The 15,994-nt window shown below is 49.3% G+C and overlaps 1 protein-coding gene and 1 pseudogene across 1 annotated transcript; both read left to right on the top strand.

Annotated features, from left to right (window-relative positions):
* The first annotated feature begins 177 nt into the window (after nt 1-177).
* LOC102269472 (retinol dehydrogenase 16-like) lies at nt 178-4,263 on the top strand (annotated as a pseudogene).
* A 2,804-nt stretch (nt 4,264-7,067) lies between these two features.
* On the top strand, nt 7,068-15,559 carry SDR9C7 (short chain dehydrogenase/reductase family 9C member 7). The gene is made up of 4 exons (XM_005901718.3): nt 7,068-7,368; nt 11,050-11,308; nt 11,930-12,093; nt 15,342-15,559. Exons 1-4 carry the CDS (start codon nt 7,068-7,070, stop codon nt 15,557-15,559), a joined length of 942 nt encoding a protein of 313 aa, XP_005901780.1.
* Nucleotides 15,560-15,994: the final 435 nt, after the last annotated feature.

Here is a 15,994-nt window from a genome sequence, read left to right as displayed (position 1 = left end):
GCCAAATAAATAAATAAATACTTTTTGTTTTTAAGATGTATTTACTTATTGAATCATTTGGAATGTAACAGAAGTAAACATTTACTGAGTGAAGTTGACATAAGCACAGACAGTTTAAACTATAAGATCTAGATCAGAAGGGACTCCAGTATGAACAGGAGGATATCTGAGTACTCCATGACAGAGAGTGCTGGAACTCTAGTTCAACTGCAGCCTTTAGGCACTGTCCCCTGCAAAGCCTTGTGGCTGTACCTGGCAGTCCTTGTGGGCCTGTACTACCTCCTGCGCTGGTACCGGGAGAGGCAGGTGGTGAGCCACTTCCAGGACAAGTTCATCTTCATCATGGGGTGTGACTCGGGCTTCAGGAACCTGCTGGCCCAGCAGCTGGACCTGCAATGCTTGAGGGCCCTGGATGCGTGTCTGACGGAGCAGGAGCTGAGCAGCTGAGGAACCAGACATCAGACAGGCTGGAGACGGTGATATTGGGCATCACCAAGACAGAGAGCATGACTGTGGCCACCTAATGGGTGAAGGAACATGTGGGGGACAGAGATACGACCCACATTTCTTTGTGTTTGTTCATTTACTGGGAAGATCCCCAAGGTGTTTTCATTTTCAAAGCCTTGATATTGCCTAGGAATTGGTGCAGGTTGTTTCAAAGCTTGTCTCCTGATGCGCAATGCAGGCCCATTCTCTAAATTCTCCTATCCGGGGTTTTCAAGTGTGTCTTTCCCAACCAGCTTGCAGAAAGTGATTATTCATGGTTGTTTTTTGTTTTTTGTTTTTTTTTTTCTGTTTGGTGTTTCTTTTTTCATTCATTTCCCTTTTCTTTTCTCTTCTCTAGTTTCCCCTTCATTTCTGTTTCTTACCATTCCTCTCTCCCAGTCTCTGTCTCTCTCCTCTGATATTTGTGAGCATCACTATTTTCCCAAACTCTGTCTGTGACCTTAATAAAGGGGCTTATTGTCTACTGATGGGCAGAAAAATGAGTAGGACCATCCCTGCCTTCCAATAGCTCAAAGAATATCCAAACCCTGACAGCCTTGCAGCCCCTACACCCTCTTTTCCTCTCCGGAACTCTTTTCCCTTCTACCTCATGGCACACTGTTGTTGACTCAATTAAAAAACTCAGTTGGAAGATGACCTGGCACCATGGCTGAGTCCTCTCTCCTGGGCCCAGCACAGTGTTCCCCTCTTGCCCTCACTCTTCCCAGGACTCTGAGGTCTGGTGAATAATGCCAGCATTCGCACTCCCACCGCACCCAATGAGTGGCTGACCAAACAGGGCTTTGCATAGTTGCTAGAGGTGAACGTGTTGGGGGTGATGAGGTGACCCTGAGCCTGATGCCCCTGGTGTAGAAGGCAGGGGGCCATGTGGTCAATGCCTCCAGTGTCATGGACCAGTTGAGCCTTTTGGCTGGAGGCTCCTCCATGTTCAAGTACAGCATGGAGTCCTTCTCAGACTCCCTCAGGTATTGGCTTGGAATGAAGACCCTCCCTTGTTCCTCTTACTTCTGTGCCTCTGGGTGGGGAGCCAACTTTTGTTGGGGTTTCCTTTCTTCACGGACCTTCCAACCCCTCTCTCTTGCTCTGTAGGTCTCTCATTGGGAAGCACCTTTCTAAGTTTCGGGTGTCAGAATGGGCTCCAGGACTACAGAGTTTGCTTCAACCACTCCCCACCTTTGATGTGGGCCCATATTCAGAAAGTATCCGAGGCATAACTGGAATCTGGATTACTTGGCTGTGGAGCCCATGTCCATAACCCTTGCAATATTCAGCTTCAGGGAGCCCTCAAAGAGGGGCTGCTGCTGCTGCTGCTAACTCGCTTCAGTCGTGTCCGACTCTGTGCAACCCCATAGACGGCAGCCCACCAGGCTCCCCCGTCCCTGGGATTCTCCAGGCAAGAACACTGGAGTGGGGTGCCATTGCCTTCTCTGCAAAGAGGGGCATGGAACACTTAACTTGAATCAACAGATACTTCTTGGTCACTTCTGTGAGTCCTCAAAAAGTGTTCCTGGTTCAAGAAGATTTGGCCCTTTACCTAAAGTGACTGACAGCTGAGAAAGGAAAAAGAGATACAGTAATGCCATTATCTCATTTTTGCTGCTTGTAACTACATTAGCGAAGGTAGGTAGCCTTGGTAGCCAGTGAAATGAGGTGAGGGTTCAGGAGATAAGGGTCTGAACTGAGGACTGAAGAAGTGAACTTGAGACTCTGGCAATTGGGCAAAGTAGGGCAGGAAGGCTTCAGGATATGAGAATGGTGTCAGCCTATGCCCAGCTCAATGAGTGACTGTGGACGGCCTAAGCTGTGGGGTCCACCAGGGACAGATAGGCATGGGTGGGCTTGTAGAAAGATGTAGGCCTTGGAAAGGCTGGAGACCATCTTTCTAATGGCAATGGAACTCCACAGAAGAGATTTAACCAGGAGAGTTAAAATAATCAAATCAGCCTCTAGAACAAGGGGTGGCTTTGAATGTGGAGGAGCCGAGACAACAGGCAGGGAGGTGTTCCTTAGAGGACAGTTATGATAACCGAACTGACAGATGGCCAGGTTGTTGGCTAGAGCAGGAGAGGGGAGAGAGAGAACTGAGGAGTATGAAGGAGGTGATATTGGCAAACTCTGATAATTGAATACATGTGCAGAGAATAGGAGGAGATAGCTTATAAGTGGTGCCTTGCACCACTGTTGGCAGGATTTAGAATTGATAAGGGACTTCCCTGGTGGTTCAGCCCATAAAGAATCCACCTGAAATGCAGGAGACCCAGGTTCCATTGCTGGGTCAGGAAGATCTCCTGGAGAAGAGAATGGCAGCTCACTCCAGTATTCTTTCCTGGAGAATTCCATGGTCAGAGGAGCCTGGTGCACTACAGTCCATGGAATCGTAAAGGGTCAGACATGACTGAGCAACTAACACACACACCCCGAGTTGACAAGCCCATATAAATAAACTATTTCAAAAATTATTCAAGTTCGATACAGAAAGAGTACCATCATCATAAGTTTTCTCTCCCTGGCTGCTACACTTCATAACTCCTCAAACTTTCAAGATTATCCAACTCCACTCTGAATTGAGATTCTATTGTTTTCTGTTTGTTTCCTGAAATTCTGAATGCCTTGCCTCTCTGCCTCTTAGCCTCGAGCAGGGAACTCTCCTACCACCTTTGGGGTAAAGGTGGCTAGGATCAAGCACAGTTACTTCAAGACCAGCATGAATAATCCTGAGGTTCTGGATGGGAGCTTCTGGGAGGCATGGGTTTGGGCAATTCCATAGGTCAAAGAACTCTGTGGGGAGCTATTCCTGGCATCAGGTGAGTGAGCTGTGGACCTTGGGGTGAGAAGCAAACCCTTGTCTGGAAGCCTGGGTCCATCATTAGCACCTCCTCTAGTCTTAGGTCCATCCTCCAGGCTCTGAGTCATCCACACAGTGAGGACATTAGCTCTATCCTCAGGGTCCCATGTGGTCAATTGGTGACAGAAGGAAAGGATTCAGGCTTGGTAGACCTGGGGACCACTGTCTCATCTGAATCCCTTGTTGTTTGGGGAAGAAACTGAATCTAGGGAGGACAGAGACTTGTGGACTCAAGACAAACTGACATTAGAGCAGATGGTTTTCATGTGCTTAGATTTCAGCGTTTATTGTTGTTTAGTCACCAAGTTGTGTCCAACTCTTTGTGACTCCATGGACTGTAGCCCTCCAGGCTCCTCTGTCCATGGGATTTTCCAGGCAAGAATACTGAAGTGGGTTGCCATTTCCTCTTCCAGGGGATCTTCCCCACCCAGGGATCGAGCCCAAGTCTTGTGCATTGGCAGGCAGATTCTTTACCAGTGAGCCACCAAAGAAGCCCACTCTAGTGTTTATAGAAATATCCAATTTATGTATGGGATATTCTCAGGAATAGAGTCAGAGGTTGCTTAGTGTGGAACAGTTATTCCTGGGATAAGAGTTTGGGTGCTTCTTGGGGAATTTGAATGATTAATTTGGAGCATGGGTTTACAGGGGAGGGAAGGGCGGGAATTCTCTCATCCTAAACAGACATCAAAATAACTGAAAATATTTGGGAAAAATACAAGCTGAATCTCTGTACTTGGTCATGAACTGCATGGACACACCCTGACTGCCTGCCACCCACACACCCAATACTCACCTGACTGGGATGCCAAGCTCGTCTACTTCCTATGAGCTACCTGCCCTCCTTCCTGATGGATGCCATGGTCTACCGGAGTTCCCCAAGGGCCAGGGCCCTATCAAGTCAAGTCTAGTTGGGTGCTGTGTGAAGGATGATGCTTCAAGAGGAAGGAGAGAAGGTGGAAGGAGGGAGCTCTCTATTTCTAAGGTCAGGTAGCTCATCCTCCTCCTCATCTCTGCCCCAGGCTTCTCCTGAGGCTCTGGGATATTGGGAAGGAAGGACAAAGTTTTGTGGCTGAGAAACAGGGATCCAATAGCATACATCTGTGTCCTGTTTCTTGGGCAGCATCTCAAAGCTCTCAGCCCCATGACCCTCTTGCCACCCTGAGGAATCTGCAATGTCTGGAGGATGTGAGCCTCTGGGAAGGGGCTCAGCCCCACGTGCTCTGTCTCTAGTCACCTCCTCAGGGCGTGACTTGGTTTCCCCATCCCATGGGATGGAAATGGCCTGGAGGAGGTAAAGGGTCCTGTCTCCACTGAAAATACCTGTGGGCAGGAGTCAAGGATGCACAGGGCACCCAGCAGCCTCATCTGAGTAGGAGGGCCAGTCATCAGAGGGGGCAGAATTCTCAGTCCTGGGAGAAGAGCTCTCTGTGTTGTCCTGCAGCCCCCCAGTCTCCCATTCCACAACCTGCCTTTTCTGATGTTGGAAGTTTGAGTCCAGGGAAGCGCTGTGTGTCCTGGCAATCAGCAGACAGGCCTGCAAGATGGTAAGTCAGGCCCAGGCCTGTGCTGGGGCAGTTCCAACTCATTCTTTTTCAGGTTTAGAGACAAACCCCTGGATTTCACCATCTGGGGCTATCTCAAGAACTGGGACATTCCTGGGCCTGCTCAGCCCTTGAGTGACATTGTCTGACTTCCCTGAGCCAAAACTTCCTTGTTCACTCACCAAGGAGGCAGATAGAATTCTGAGATGTCTCCCACATCAATTGCAGGCGGTGCCTTGGGGTGAGTAGGAAGTAAGTGAGGTTTGCCTCCACCTCCCATCTCCCATCTCCATATCCTACAGGCTTTGGGTCTGCTCCCCAGGACTGGGTCCATGAACTGTCACCACCGCCCCCCACCCCTGCCACCAAATCCCAGGACTCTTGGTATAGAATGCCATACTCCCTGCAATTTCCCAAGATGACACCTGCTTTATCTGATTTTAGAGCTAACTAACCTTGGTGGAGAGTGCAGCATACCAGCATCCTTGTCCTTCACTCTAGGGGATTTCATGGCCTCATTTCTATGTCAGACCCTCTAGACAAGGAAGGTGTAGGCAGTTGGTCCCGGGTCCTTCAGGCTGGTCACCAGGATAGTCCTGAGGAATAATGACCCTAGAGGTTTGTCCAGAGGACCAGTACAGACTCCAGCATCATTCTGTCCCCATATTTTTGCAATCCTGGGTGAGGGATTACTCACACCTCTGTCTCATTTCCTTCCTTCCTTTGCTTTACTGGCTTCCGTTCTACCTCTCTGTGAGTTCTTTGCCCCATGGCCTGTAATCTCTCCTTTCCCTCAAAGGCCTGACACAGAGAGTTTCCCAAGTCCCTGACCTGCATCCTCAGTTCTTCCTACGTCACCCCCTCTCAGAGCCAAGGGTCTGGCCCCAGGTCCTTCCTACAACTGCCCAGGGCACCCCTCCTCATCATCTGGCTGAGCCTCGGTCTCAGTGATGCTTCTCTCAGAACTCTCTATTCTCCTGCCTCCCCTCTCTGTGCCCCAAGAGTCTCCTCCTAACTTTTCTTACCACCTGTGGTTGGACCTGTTATCAGCCTCATGCCCTACAAACATTTTGGCTTCTGGCCTCCCTTCCCTCTGCACTTTCCATTAAGCACTGTGTCAGCTGACTTCATAGTCCTTTGCTTCCACTTTATAGTCCCTTGCTTCCCCTGACATCACCACCCCCCCCCCTTCAGAATCCTCAACTCAGCCTACCAGCTCCCTGGACCTGGGGGTAGAAGAAAATGCCCACTGGGGGCCCTGCCTGGGGAAGTTGATGTGTCCTCGATCCTTGAAGCCCTCTGCTTGTCCAGTTGCTGGGGGCGGGTGCTGGGCTTGCTTGGAGTGAAGTGGGGACTCCTCATTGGTGACTCAAGCATCATCTCCCAAGGATCCGGGCCCTGAGCGCCTCAGGAGTTTCTGCTTTCTAGGAGTTGGGGGTCTCACATAACCAGTTTCCCTTAAGGAGGCCCTGCTGTCTCTGACCTCGAGACAATGGAGGCACATCCGCCCTGGAGCAGACCCTTTATTTCTCATCCTCTCTCATCAGGGGAGACTTACCTAAGAACAGAGAATTCCAAAGAGCTGATGGACTGGAACTCATTTCCCTTGGGGTTTGAAGGGCACAAAACCAGTTCTGTTTGTTTTGCATTAACAGATTTGTCTTCATCTTTCCATTCAAAATAACAATTACATTTATTTACATGCTTGCATTCATAACAAATGATTTTGATCCCTGGGCTGGAGGTGGGGGATTGCCAGGATGGGTCTTCTGGGCTTAGTCCTCCTTGCTCCTTCCCCTGCTCAGGCCACACAGGTGAGCCACTTTTCAGCACCAGCATCACCACTGTGGTTTGTCCCATCCCTGGCACCTTCACCCCTAGGGCTGGAGGAGAGAGAGAGGCGGCCACCAGGATGGTCTGAAGTAACAAAGCTTCAGGTTTAACTTGAATTTCTTGCCTCTGGCTAATTGGTGTGGTGAGGCATCCACCTATACAAATTACAGGGTGGCTCATGCAGGGGCTGTGCATCTGTTGCTGGCAGCCGAAGGGAGGAGAGCTCTTCTCAGCAGGCTCTAGCAGGTTTTGGCTCAGAGGGCACACCTCTCCGGCTATTCCCTGAACCTGATTCTTCTTGACCATCACCTGTCATCGCCGGCCCCTCCATACACACCATGGCAGCTATCTCAGACCTCTCCTTTATGTACCGCTGGTTCAAGAACTGCAATCTGGTCCGCAACCTCTCAGACAAGTACGTCTTCATCACAGGCTGTGACTCGGGCTTTGGGAACCTCCTGGCCAGGCAGCTGGTTGATCGGGGCATGCGGGTGCTGGCTGCTTGCTTCACTAAGGAGGGGGCCCAGAAGCTTCAGCAAGACACTTCCTATCAGCTGCAGACCATCCTACTGGATGTCACCAAGACAGAGAGCATCAAAGCAGCAACCCAGTGGGTGAGGGACCAAGTGGGTGAACAAGGTGGGACAAATTGCATTCTTTGGTTTTCTCAGTGTATCCTTCTTTTTCTCTCTGTCTCCCACAGGCATCTGACAGTTATCAGGGACCCTGTTCAGGTAGGGTGGGAGAGAAAGGGACTGAGGCTGTAGCTTAGTGGGATTGGGAACTGCTGCGTGGTTTGGACTGTCCACATGCATGCATGCTAAGTCGTTTCAGTAGTGCCTGATTCTTTGAGACTCTATGGACTATAGCCCTGTAGATAGGCTCCTCTGTCCACGGGATTCTCCAGACAAGAATACTGGAGTGCGTTGCCATGCCCCTCTCCAGGGGAATCTTTCCTGGAGACTCAAGGATCAAACCCACATCTCTTGTGTCTTCTGCATCAGCAGGGGGGTTCTTTACCACTAGCACCACCGGAGAAGCACACTGGACTGTCCACATGAAAAGATGATTTTCCAAGGAAGTTTTCTCTCCCAGAAACTCAGAGGGATGGCAGGGTTTGGTGGTAGCTGCACTAGAAGATCAGGGAGGAACATGTGTTCCGAATGTCCAAACCTTTAAATGTCTCACTGGGACTTCAGTTGTTCTAATCATCAGCTCCTGTAGAAATGTGAGCACGTTTCTTGTTGGGATCAGGCTGGAGGGAGGGGAGAGGGAACATGAGGTTGGACTCCCTGAGTCAGGGCATTTGTTCTCCTTGACTATATCAGGCTAGATTGCAGGGTGAGGAGCGAGACCTGTCCTCTTTCTCATATCATGATGGATACTGGGTTGACTTGAGGTTAAGTGTCTATGTCAGGAGGGCTGCTCTTATTGGGAAAGGAGTCTGTGGGCTAGGGCTAGACTAGGACTGCATGGGGACCAGCCCAGGGAGTTTCCCACATACAGGATGTGGGTGTAGGAATGGGAGGAAAGCGTGGCCCAGTTGTAGAAGCAGCAGTCTGGGGGAAGTCCTGCCTCCTGAGGGAACTAAACTGGGGACTGTGCACACGAGTCAGAGCAGAGAACTCTTGGGCCGAGAAGGGGCAGACAGTGACTCTTGCTGGATTTCCCTCTTTGGCATTTACCACTATTCAGTACTCAATGTTTTACTTAGTTTTCCTACTTATCTATTTCTCCTGCTAGAATAAAACTTCTGGGGTTGGTGTGTGTGTTGGGAGGGTGTTGTTCCTTTTATTTACTATATATCCTGAGTACTTACTTGTGTCTGGCATCTAGTAAGGTGCTCAGTAAATATTTGTGAAAAGAACTAAGTAATGAATAATTCAGCAAGAGTGAGTTTCTTTCTTCAACATGCTGCCTCCCCCCAGTGCCCTACATTCAGCTTTGAGCCCCTTGTGTTAATGATTCACCAGGTAATATTAGTTTCCTATGGTTTCCCAGGCAACTCAGTGGTAAGAATCTGCCTGCAATGCAGAGATGCAGAGGGTTTGATCTCTGCGTCAGGAAGACCCCCTGGAGAAAGAAATGGCACCCCACTCCAGTATTCTTGCTGGGATAATCCCAAGGTCAGAGGAGCCTGGGCTGTATGTAGTTCATGAGGTCACAAAGAGCTGGACACAACCTGAAGTGATTGAGCACACGTAATAAATGCTGTAATAAATACACACAAACTTAGAGGCTTAAGGGAGCACATACTTATTATCTTATAGTTCCGGAAGTCAGAAGTCCAAAATGGGTCTCCCCAGGCTAAAATCAACGTGTTAACAGAGCTTTAAGGAAGACTGCTTTCATTGCCTTTTCCAGCTTTAGAGGCTGCCCGCACAACTTGGCTCATGACTTCTTCATCACCAAGGCCAGCAAGGTCGGGCACAGTCCCTTTCATGCTGCCATCTCTCTGGTTCTCTGTCTTCTGGCTTCCTCTTCCATTTAGAAGGACCTTTGTGATTATATTGGGCTCAGCAGGCTAATCCAGAATATATTCCCCATTTTAAGGTCAGTTGAGTTAAATTTCATCTGCTACTTTAATTACTCTTTCCCGTGTAATCCACCTTACACAGCTTCCCGGAATTAGTACAGTGTCTAAGCAGCACTGGGAAATGGGGGGAAGGGGTCCTCATACACTTTCTTGTTGCCCCTTAGAGTCTCTGGACATGACAAGTTGACCTGACCCTGAAGTTGTTCACAGAGTTATGAAAGTTCTCTAGACCTCTTTGCAGAGAAAAAAAAAAAGTTTAAGGCTGTCCTGGTTTACCAGCAGGCAGAGCTTTTTACCAGAACCACTCAGGTTTTACAGTCTTTGGGTCTCAGGGGCTCATGTCGTTCACTGCAAGGTAAGAGAGTCTCCTCTAGCTGGGAAGTTCTGAGTCCTGCCAGCCAGGGCTCTCCTGTGGTCTCTACTTGGAGGAAAGTAGAAAGAGAGGGTGGGGACACAGCTTGTGTGGGGACCCCTGCCCTAGAGGAAAGGGTGAACCAGGATTGGTGTGTACATCCAGACCTGCCCATGTGTGCGTGGAAGACTATCTTGAGGCTACATAGCCCAAGTGGGGTAGTGAGACAGGGGGAGGGGAAGGGAAGGAACCCCAAGCCCCTCCCCAGGTGGAATTTTACTTGGAACCTCAGTATGTAAAACAAATGAAAACTGAGGTTCTCCTGCATCTCCCTTCCTTAGCATGTTATGGGATTCAGCCTTAAAGCTCTCAGGATTGCAAACCACAGGCTAGAAATGACCGTCCTAATCCAGCCAGCAGTGAACCTGAGGCCCAGGGAAAGGAAGTGATTTCAAGGCTAGAGTTAGAACCAGTACTAGAACTTGAGGCTCTTCAAGTCTGGCCCTTGCAGAGCTAAATGATAATACCTAGCATTATTTCTCTCCATTTATATTAATACCAACTCATTTAAATATTTCAAAGAGAGCTCTTTTCACATTTTTCCAAAATTATTTAAATGTTTTATATATTTGTTTATAAATCTTATTTCTTTTCTGGTTTGTGAACTCCTAGAAAAATAAGACCCTGTTTTGTTCATTTTGTGCCTCTAGCACCTTCCTTTATAACTGACAGATGTATGAAATGAATGAATGTGTGAATGGATGAATGAATGGAGCAATTTTGGTAATGTGTGAAGTAGAATTGGTTTCTTATACTCAGATGAATAGAGAGGGGGAAGTATGATGGGGGAAGGAATTGAAACATTAATTCATTGGTATGAAAATGAGATCTCTTTTTCCCTGAGCTAATAGCTTAGATCCTATTAAGCCTGGATCATAGTTTGTACAGGGCACAGCTAAGCTGATAGACTGTGTGCATCAGCAAAAGTGCCCCTCTAGGTATATGTCTGGGCTGTCATAGCTCCCAACCCCACACCCTCAGTCTGGCTGTCCTGTACTTTATGAAATGCTTAACCCACTCCAGTACTCTTGCCTGGAAAATCCCATGGATGGAGGAGCCTGGTAGGCTGCAGTCCGTGGGGTCACTAAGAGTCGGGCACGACTGAGCGACTTCACTTTCACTTTTCACTTTCATGCATTTGAGAAGGCAATGGCAACCCACTCCAGTACTCTTGCCTGGAGAATCCCAGGGACAGAGGAGCCCAGTGGGCTGCCGTCTATGGGGTCGCACAGAGTCGGACACGACTGAAGCGACTTAGTAGCAGCAGCAACCATCCTCAGCAGCCCAGAGCTGGTGGGTAGTGGACCCTGGTGATATTCCAGAGACACTGCTGATTTCTGTCTGGTTCTCTCTCCCTCCATCTTACCCCCAGGCCTCTGGGCCCTGGTGAACAATGCTGGTGTGGGCCTGCCCAGTGGTCCCAATGAATGGCTGACCAAGGAGGACTTTGTGAAGGTGATCAACGTGAACCTGGTGGGACTGATTGAAGTGACCCTCCATATGCTGCCCATGGTCAAGAAAGCCCGGGGCAGGGTTGTCAACATGTCCAGCTGTGGGGGCCGTGTGGCTGTCATTGGTGGAGGCTACTGCATCTCCAAGTTTGGTGTTGAGGCTTTCTCTGACAGCATCAGGTAACTGGGCCCAAGTGCCAAACCACTCAGGGTGGGAGTTCCGGGGGGTTTCACCCCAGGAAAAGAGAGCTGGGTTGGGGAAGTTATGGAGGGAAGATGTTATAACAGTAGCAAGAAGAAGACTAGCCCACCAGGGGCCTTCCCCAGGGACCTAGAAAAAAAGGGATGAAAAGAGGTGGGGTGGTGATGGGTAGACTTCCCTTGGACTGCTTTGGGCCTGTGTGAGTAGGAGAGAGAGTCCCCCAAAGAGACAGAGAGGCCTGGAGGCAGATGCACTGTGGGCGACCTTCCAAGGATAATGCAAGCCTTGTATAGACCCTGCATTTCTTTGCCACCTGGATGTTGGGGGTGCGGCCGAGTGGGAGGGACCTGGTGGGAGCAAGGCGTGGTCTAGATTCTTCCGGGCTGGGCTGGCCTAATGTGAATTGCCCAGAGGCAGGCTTGGGAAAGGGCTTATTTGCATGAAAGCAGCGCTGGGCCTGGGCAGGAGTGGGGGGTCGCACCCCCAGGTTCCTGATCTCCCGGGGAGATCAGCTCCTCTGGACGTGTCAGAGGTGATTCTCTCTGATGACCCTTGGTCATCGTGGGGTCCCAGACTGAGTCCAAGCTCTTCCTTCCCAGGCGTGAGCTCCACTACTTCGGGGTGAAAGTCAGCATCATCGAGCCGGGGAACTTCCGGACAGCCATTCTGGGCAAGGACGGCCTGGAAAAGCACATGCGCAAGCTGTGGGAGCGTCTGCCTCCGGAAACCCGCGAGAGCTATGGAGAGGAGTACTTCCGGATCTGTGAGCTCCCCAGAAGGGACAGGGGTCTCTGAGAGGGGTGGAGAGGTCTTGGGAGTCACCAACCCGATTTCGTTTTCCGGATATTGGGATGGAGGCTCGGAGCGGTTATGAGCCTCAGGCCACACCGCTGGAGGCAGAGCTGGGGTTTGAGAACTGCTGGGAGTACCAGAACCATACCTGCGGGGAGATGGGGTTCTTAGGAGAGATCTCCCCACCTCGGCCTCTCCCCGCGGCGCCCGCCCACCATCACCACCCCACCCCCCACCCCGGCGCCAAACATCCCTATGCTGGTGAATCAGGTGCAGGTGAATCTGCCCTGGGTACAGAGAAGTTATTATGAGCACAGCTGCTTGGGCCAGATTGCCTGGGTTTGAATTCCGGCTCTGCCACTTACCAGCTAGAAGATTTTGGGAATGCTACCTAGTCATCGTAAGCCTCGATTTTCTCATTTAGAGAATGGAGTTAATGAGAGTGCCCACCTCCCAGGGCTTCTGTGAGGACTGATATCTATGAAGTATCTCACACGCATTAAGTGCTTGTTAGGTCAGTAAAGAGAAAAAGCACCCAGTATTTACAAGGAAGGCACTCTAGGCAGCTCTGTTTCTCCCTGAGCTAAGGGAATCCTGTGAATCTCAGGTCTCTTTGGAGAAGTGGAGAAGAGCCCTCACAGCTATTGGTTATCATGGCCAACCAAATAGCCTCCTGCCTTGTGAATCCCAGAATCAGGCCAGGTATCTTGGAGTGATTTGTGTGTGTGCGCGCGTGTGCACCCAGTCAGGCTCCTCTGTCCATGAAATGTTCCAGGCAAGAATCCTGGAGCAGGTCGCCATTTTCTTCTCCAGGGAATCTTAGACCCAAGGATTGAACCCATATCTCTTGCATTTCCTGCATTGGCAGGCGGGTTCTTTACCACTAAGCACCATTAGCCATACCCAAAATAGAACTATATTGGAAATGGCAGTTAATTGCAATCTAACCTAGGCACATTTCTGAGAATCAGCACAGAATCCCTGGAATAGGCATGTAAACAGGACACAGTGTTCTGGTGCCTAAGGGCCTGGAACTGAGCCACAGCCTGGCTTGGTTAGCATGCTTCAGAACAACATAGCCACCTGCCAAGTTTCTTTATCTCAACTCTGCCGGGGAAGCCACCCAAAGTTGCCCTTTTAGTCCACTTTCTTCCTAGGGAGGGAAGGACTGTTGGGTCCATACTAAGTGCCAAAGCCTCATCTCTGCTGTTTTATAGACTTTGCGTGTGTGTCAAGTTGCTTCAATCATGTCCGACTCTTTGCAACCCTATGGACTATAACCTGCCAGGCTCCTCTATCCATGGGATTCTCCAGCAAGAGTACTGGAGTGGATTGCCATGCCCTCCTCAAGGGGATCTTCCCAACCCAGGGCTCAACCAGTCTTCCCGACCAGTCTCTTATGTCTCCTGCATTGAGGCTGATTCTTTACCATTAGCACCACCTGGGAAGCCCCTTTATAGACTATTTTGCTTAATTCTCACAATAGCATAAACGTTTCCTGGATGTCTGAATGCAAGGCTCATGTTCTTTCTCACTGTCCAGGAGACTGACAGGGGCTAAAGGGTACCTCTGTCTCCCTTCCAATCTGTGTCAAGCTAGATGCTGAGCACAAAGCAGGAGCACAGTAAATATTTGAGAGAACAAGGAAAGAATGTGCCATAGACTATTTCCAGGTCTCAGATAGCTTCTTCCACCCTGCTGCTTCTGTGGGTCCTCCCTTCTTTCAGAACCTGGTTCAAAAGCCATCTCATCCCACCAGCCTGCCTCCCCTGATGATGGCATAGACTTCCCTGCCTCTGAGGGAGCCATGACCCTGAGCTTCTTGGATGAGGCCTTTGACACTCACCTGCCCGCATGGGCCCTGTTTGTGATGGACTCTGTGTCAGACCCATGGACAGAGCACAGAGTGTTGGATTCCTAAGACATTATCTCACCATAGACCTTCTGGCTTTAAGTCAGCATGGCTCTTTTGGTGGACCCCATTTGGGCTTAGCTCAGACTGTAAAGAATCTCTCTGCAATGCAGGCGACTCCATTGTTCCAGTTCAATCCCTGTATCGGGAAGATCCCCTGGAGAAGGGAATCGCAACCCACTCCAATATTCTTGCCTAGAAAATGGGGTGGCAAAGCTGAGGGACTTTCACTTTCAAAATGTAGTTTGCCTCTTTTCACTGCAGTTTTCTCCCTAGGAAAGAGAAAGGGAGTTCCTTGGAGTTGGGGTGGGGGGTTAAGGATACTTGAATAACTCTGTTCTGCCCTTACCAACCACCCACCAGCATCCTGCATGGAAGGGGTGACTTCTCTGCTTCCTGGACCATGCCCAAAATCAGGACAGCTTTTGCTCTCTCCTTGTTTTCAAGTTCTAAGTCCTTATCATGAATCCTGGCTCTCAGGCATCACTTCCTCCTGAGTTCTTGGGGCACTCAGTGAAGTATGAGCCCCATTGAGCTGTTCCTGTCTCAGCAGGGGTGAGGGTGCAGATCAGGGCTACATAAGCTTATCATGTGGCTTGTCTCCTGTATGTGTTGTTAGTACAGCGGACTTGGACCATCTCCACATCCATGTGCAGCAGGCTAACAGAATGGCCCTCACATTCGTCAGTGCCTTAGCTCATTAGAGCCCCATCATGACCTTATGACCAAAGCAAAGGCAGTGTTACTATTTTTTAATAACATCTTTCTTTCTCCCCTGCAGGCTTTTGTAGAAAATTTGGGAACTCCAGGAAGTTTTCCTAGGAGGAAAAAAAACCCCTCTAGTGACTAGGAATTTCACCAGACCATGTTTTTCCTTATTTCCTTCCAATTTTTCTGTGCACTTATATTCACCCATTTTCTTATCCTCTTCTCTACTGTCTACCCTGCTATTAGTCATCTTTATTATTTTCTAGGGCAGGGTATTATCATCCCCATTTTACAAATGATAACAGTTTAAGCTCAAGGTCACACAGCTAAAAAGTGGCAGAACTGGGCACAGTTCTTCTCATTGCTAGTCTAACACAATAGTAGGGATTCAATTCATAATTACTGAATTGGGGAAGGGAAATAAGATTATTTATAGTTTGTTTAAGGAACAGCCTAGAGCTTGTGAGATCTGCCTGAAATGTTAGATCTGTAATCTGATGGAAAAGGAGCTTGGATGGAATTTAGAAGACATGATCTTTAATAAAGAATAATAGAGCCTTTGTTTTTTTTTTTTTTTCCTGTCTTGTACCCTCAAACAGATACTGACAACTTAAAGAGCACAATGCAGTTAGCAGACCCAAGGATCAGCAAAGTTACCAACAGCATGGAGCACGCCATTGTTTCCCGGAGCCCTCGCATCCGTTACAACCCGGGCCTGGATGCCAAACTCCTGTACCTCCCCTTGGCTAAGTTTCCCACCCCTGTGACAGATTTCATCCTGAGCCGGTACCTTCCAAGGCCAGCAGACAGTGTCTAAGCTGGGGAAGCTCAGGGGGGTGATCAGTGGAGTGTAGGGGAGGGGGTGAGAGAAGCCACCATCAGGTCACAAGAAGAGGGATCAGATGTTCTGGGAGTATTTTGCTTAGCTGACACCCTGCCTGCTGCTGGCAAATTTATGGGTAACTTCTAACAGAAAATACATGCCTCTTCTCACTCACTGGGGCCCACAGAAAGTTGAGGTGGCCTTTGCAAGTTCAAAAAGCTATATAGCATGAGGACTCCCTGGTGGTTAAAACTGCACTTTCAATGCAGGGGGTGCAGGTTTGATCCCTGGTCAGGGAGCTAAGATCCCACATGCCACACAATGTGGCCAAAAAGTAAAATTTTTTTTAAAATTACTTAAAGATCTATAGTATAGCTCCAAGAACATCTATTTCCCAGTCAGGAAATGACTTTTCTTGACCTGAAAGAG

The sequence above is a fragment of the Bos mutus genome, chromosome 5 (genome assembly GCF_027580195.1).
Source record: "Bos mutus isolate GX-2022 chromosome 5, NWIPB_WYAK_1.1, whole genome shotgun sequence".
Taxonomy (NCBI): Eukaryota; Metazoa; Chordata; class Mammalia; order Artiodactyla; family Bovidae; genus Bos; species Bos mutus.
This window is presented reverse-complemented; position numbering and strand designations above follow the sequence as displayed.

Bases quoted from the DNA above. Each gene is read 5' to 3' on its own strand.
- SDR9C7 (XM_005901718.3), top strand. From the start codon at position 7,068: ATGGCAGCTATCTCAGACCTCTCCTTTATGTACCGCTGGTTCAAGAAC. The intron at 7,369-11,049 runs GTGGGACAAATT...TCTTACCCCCAG, and splicing joins GGACCAAGTGGGTGAACAAG to GCCTCTGGGCCCTGGTGAAC. The intron at 12,094-15,341 runs GTGAGCTCCCCA...ACCCTCAAACAG, and splicing joins AGAGGAGTACTTCCGGATCT to ATACTGACAACTTAAAGAGC.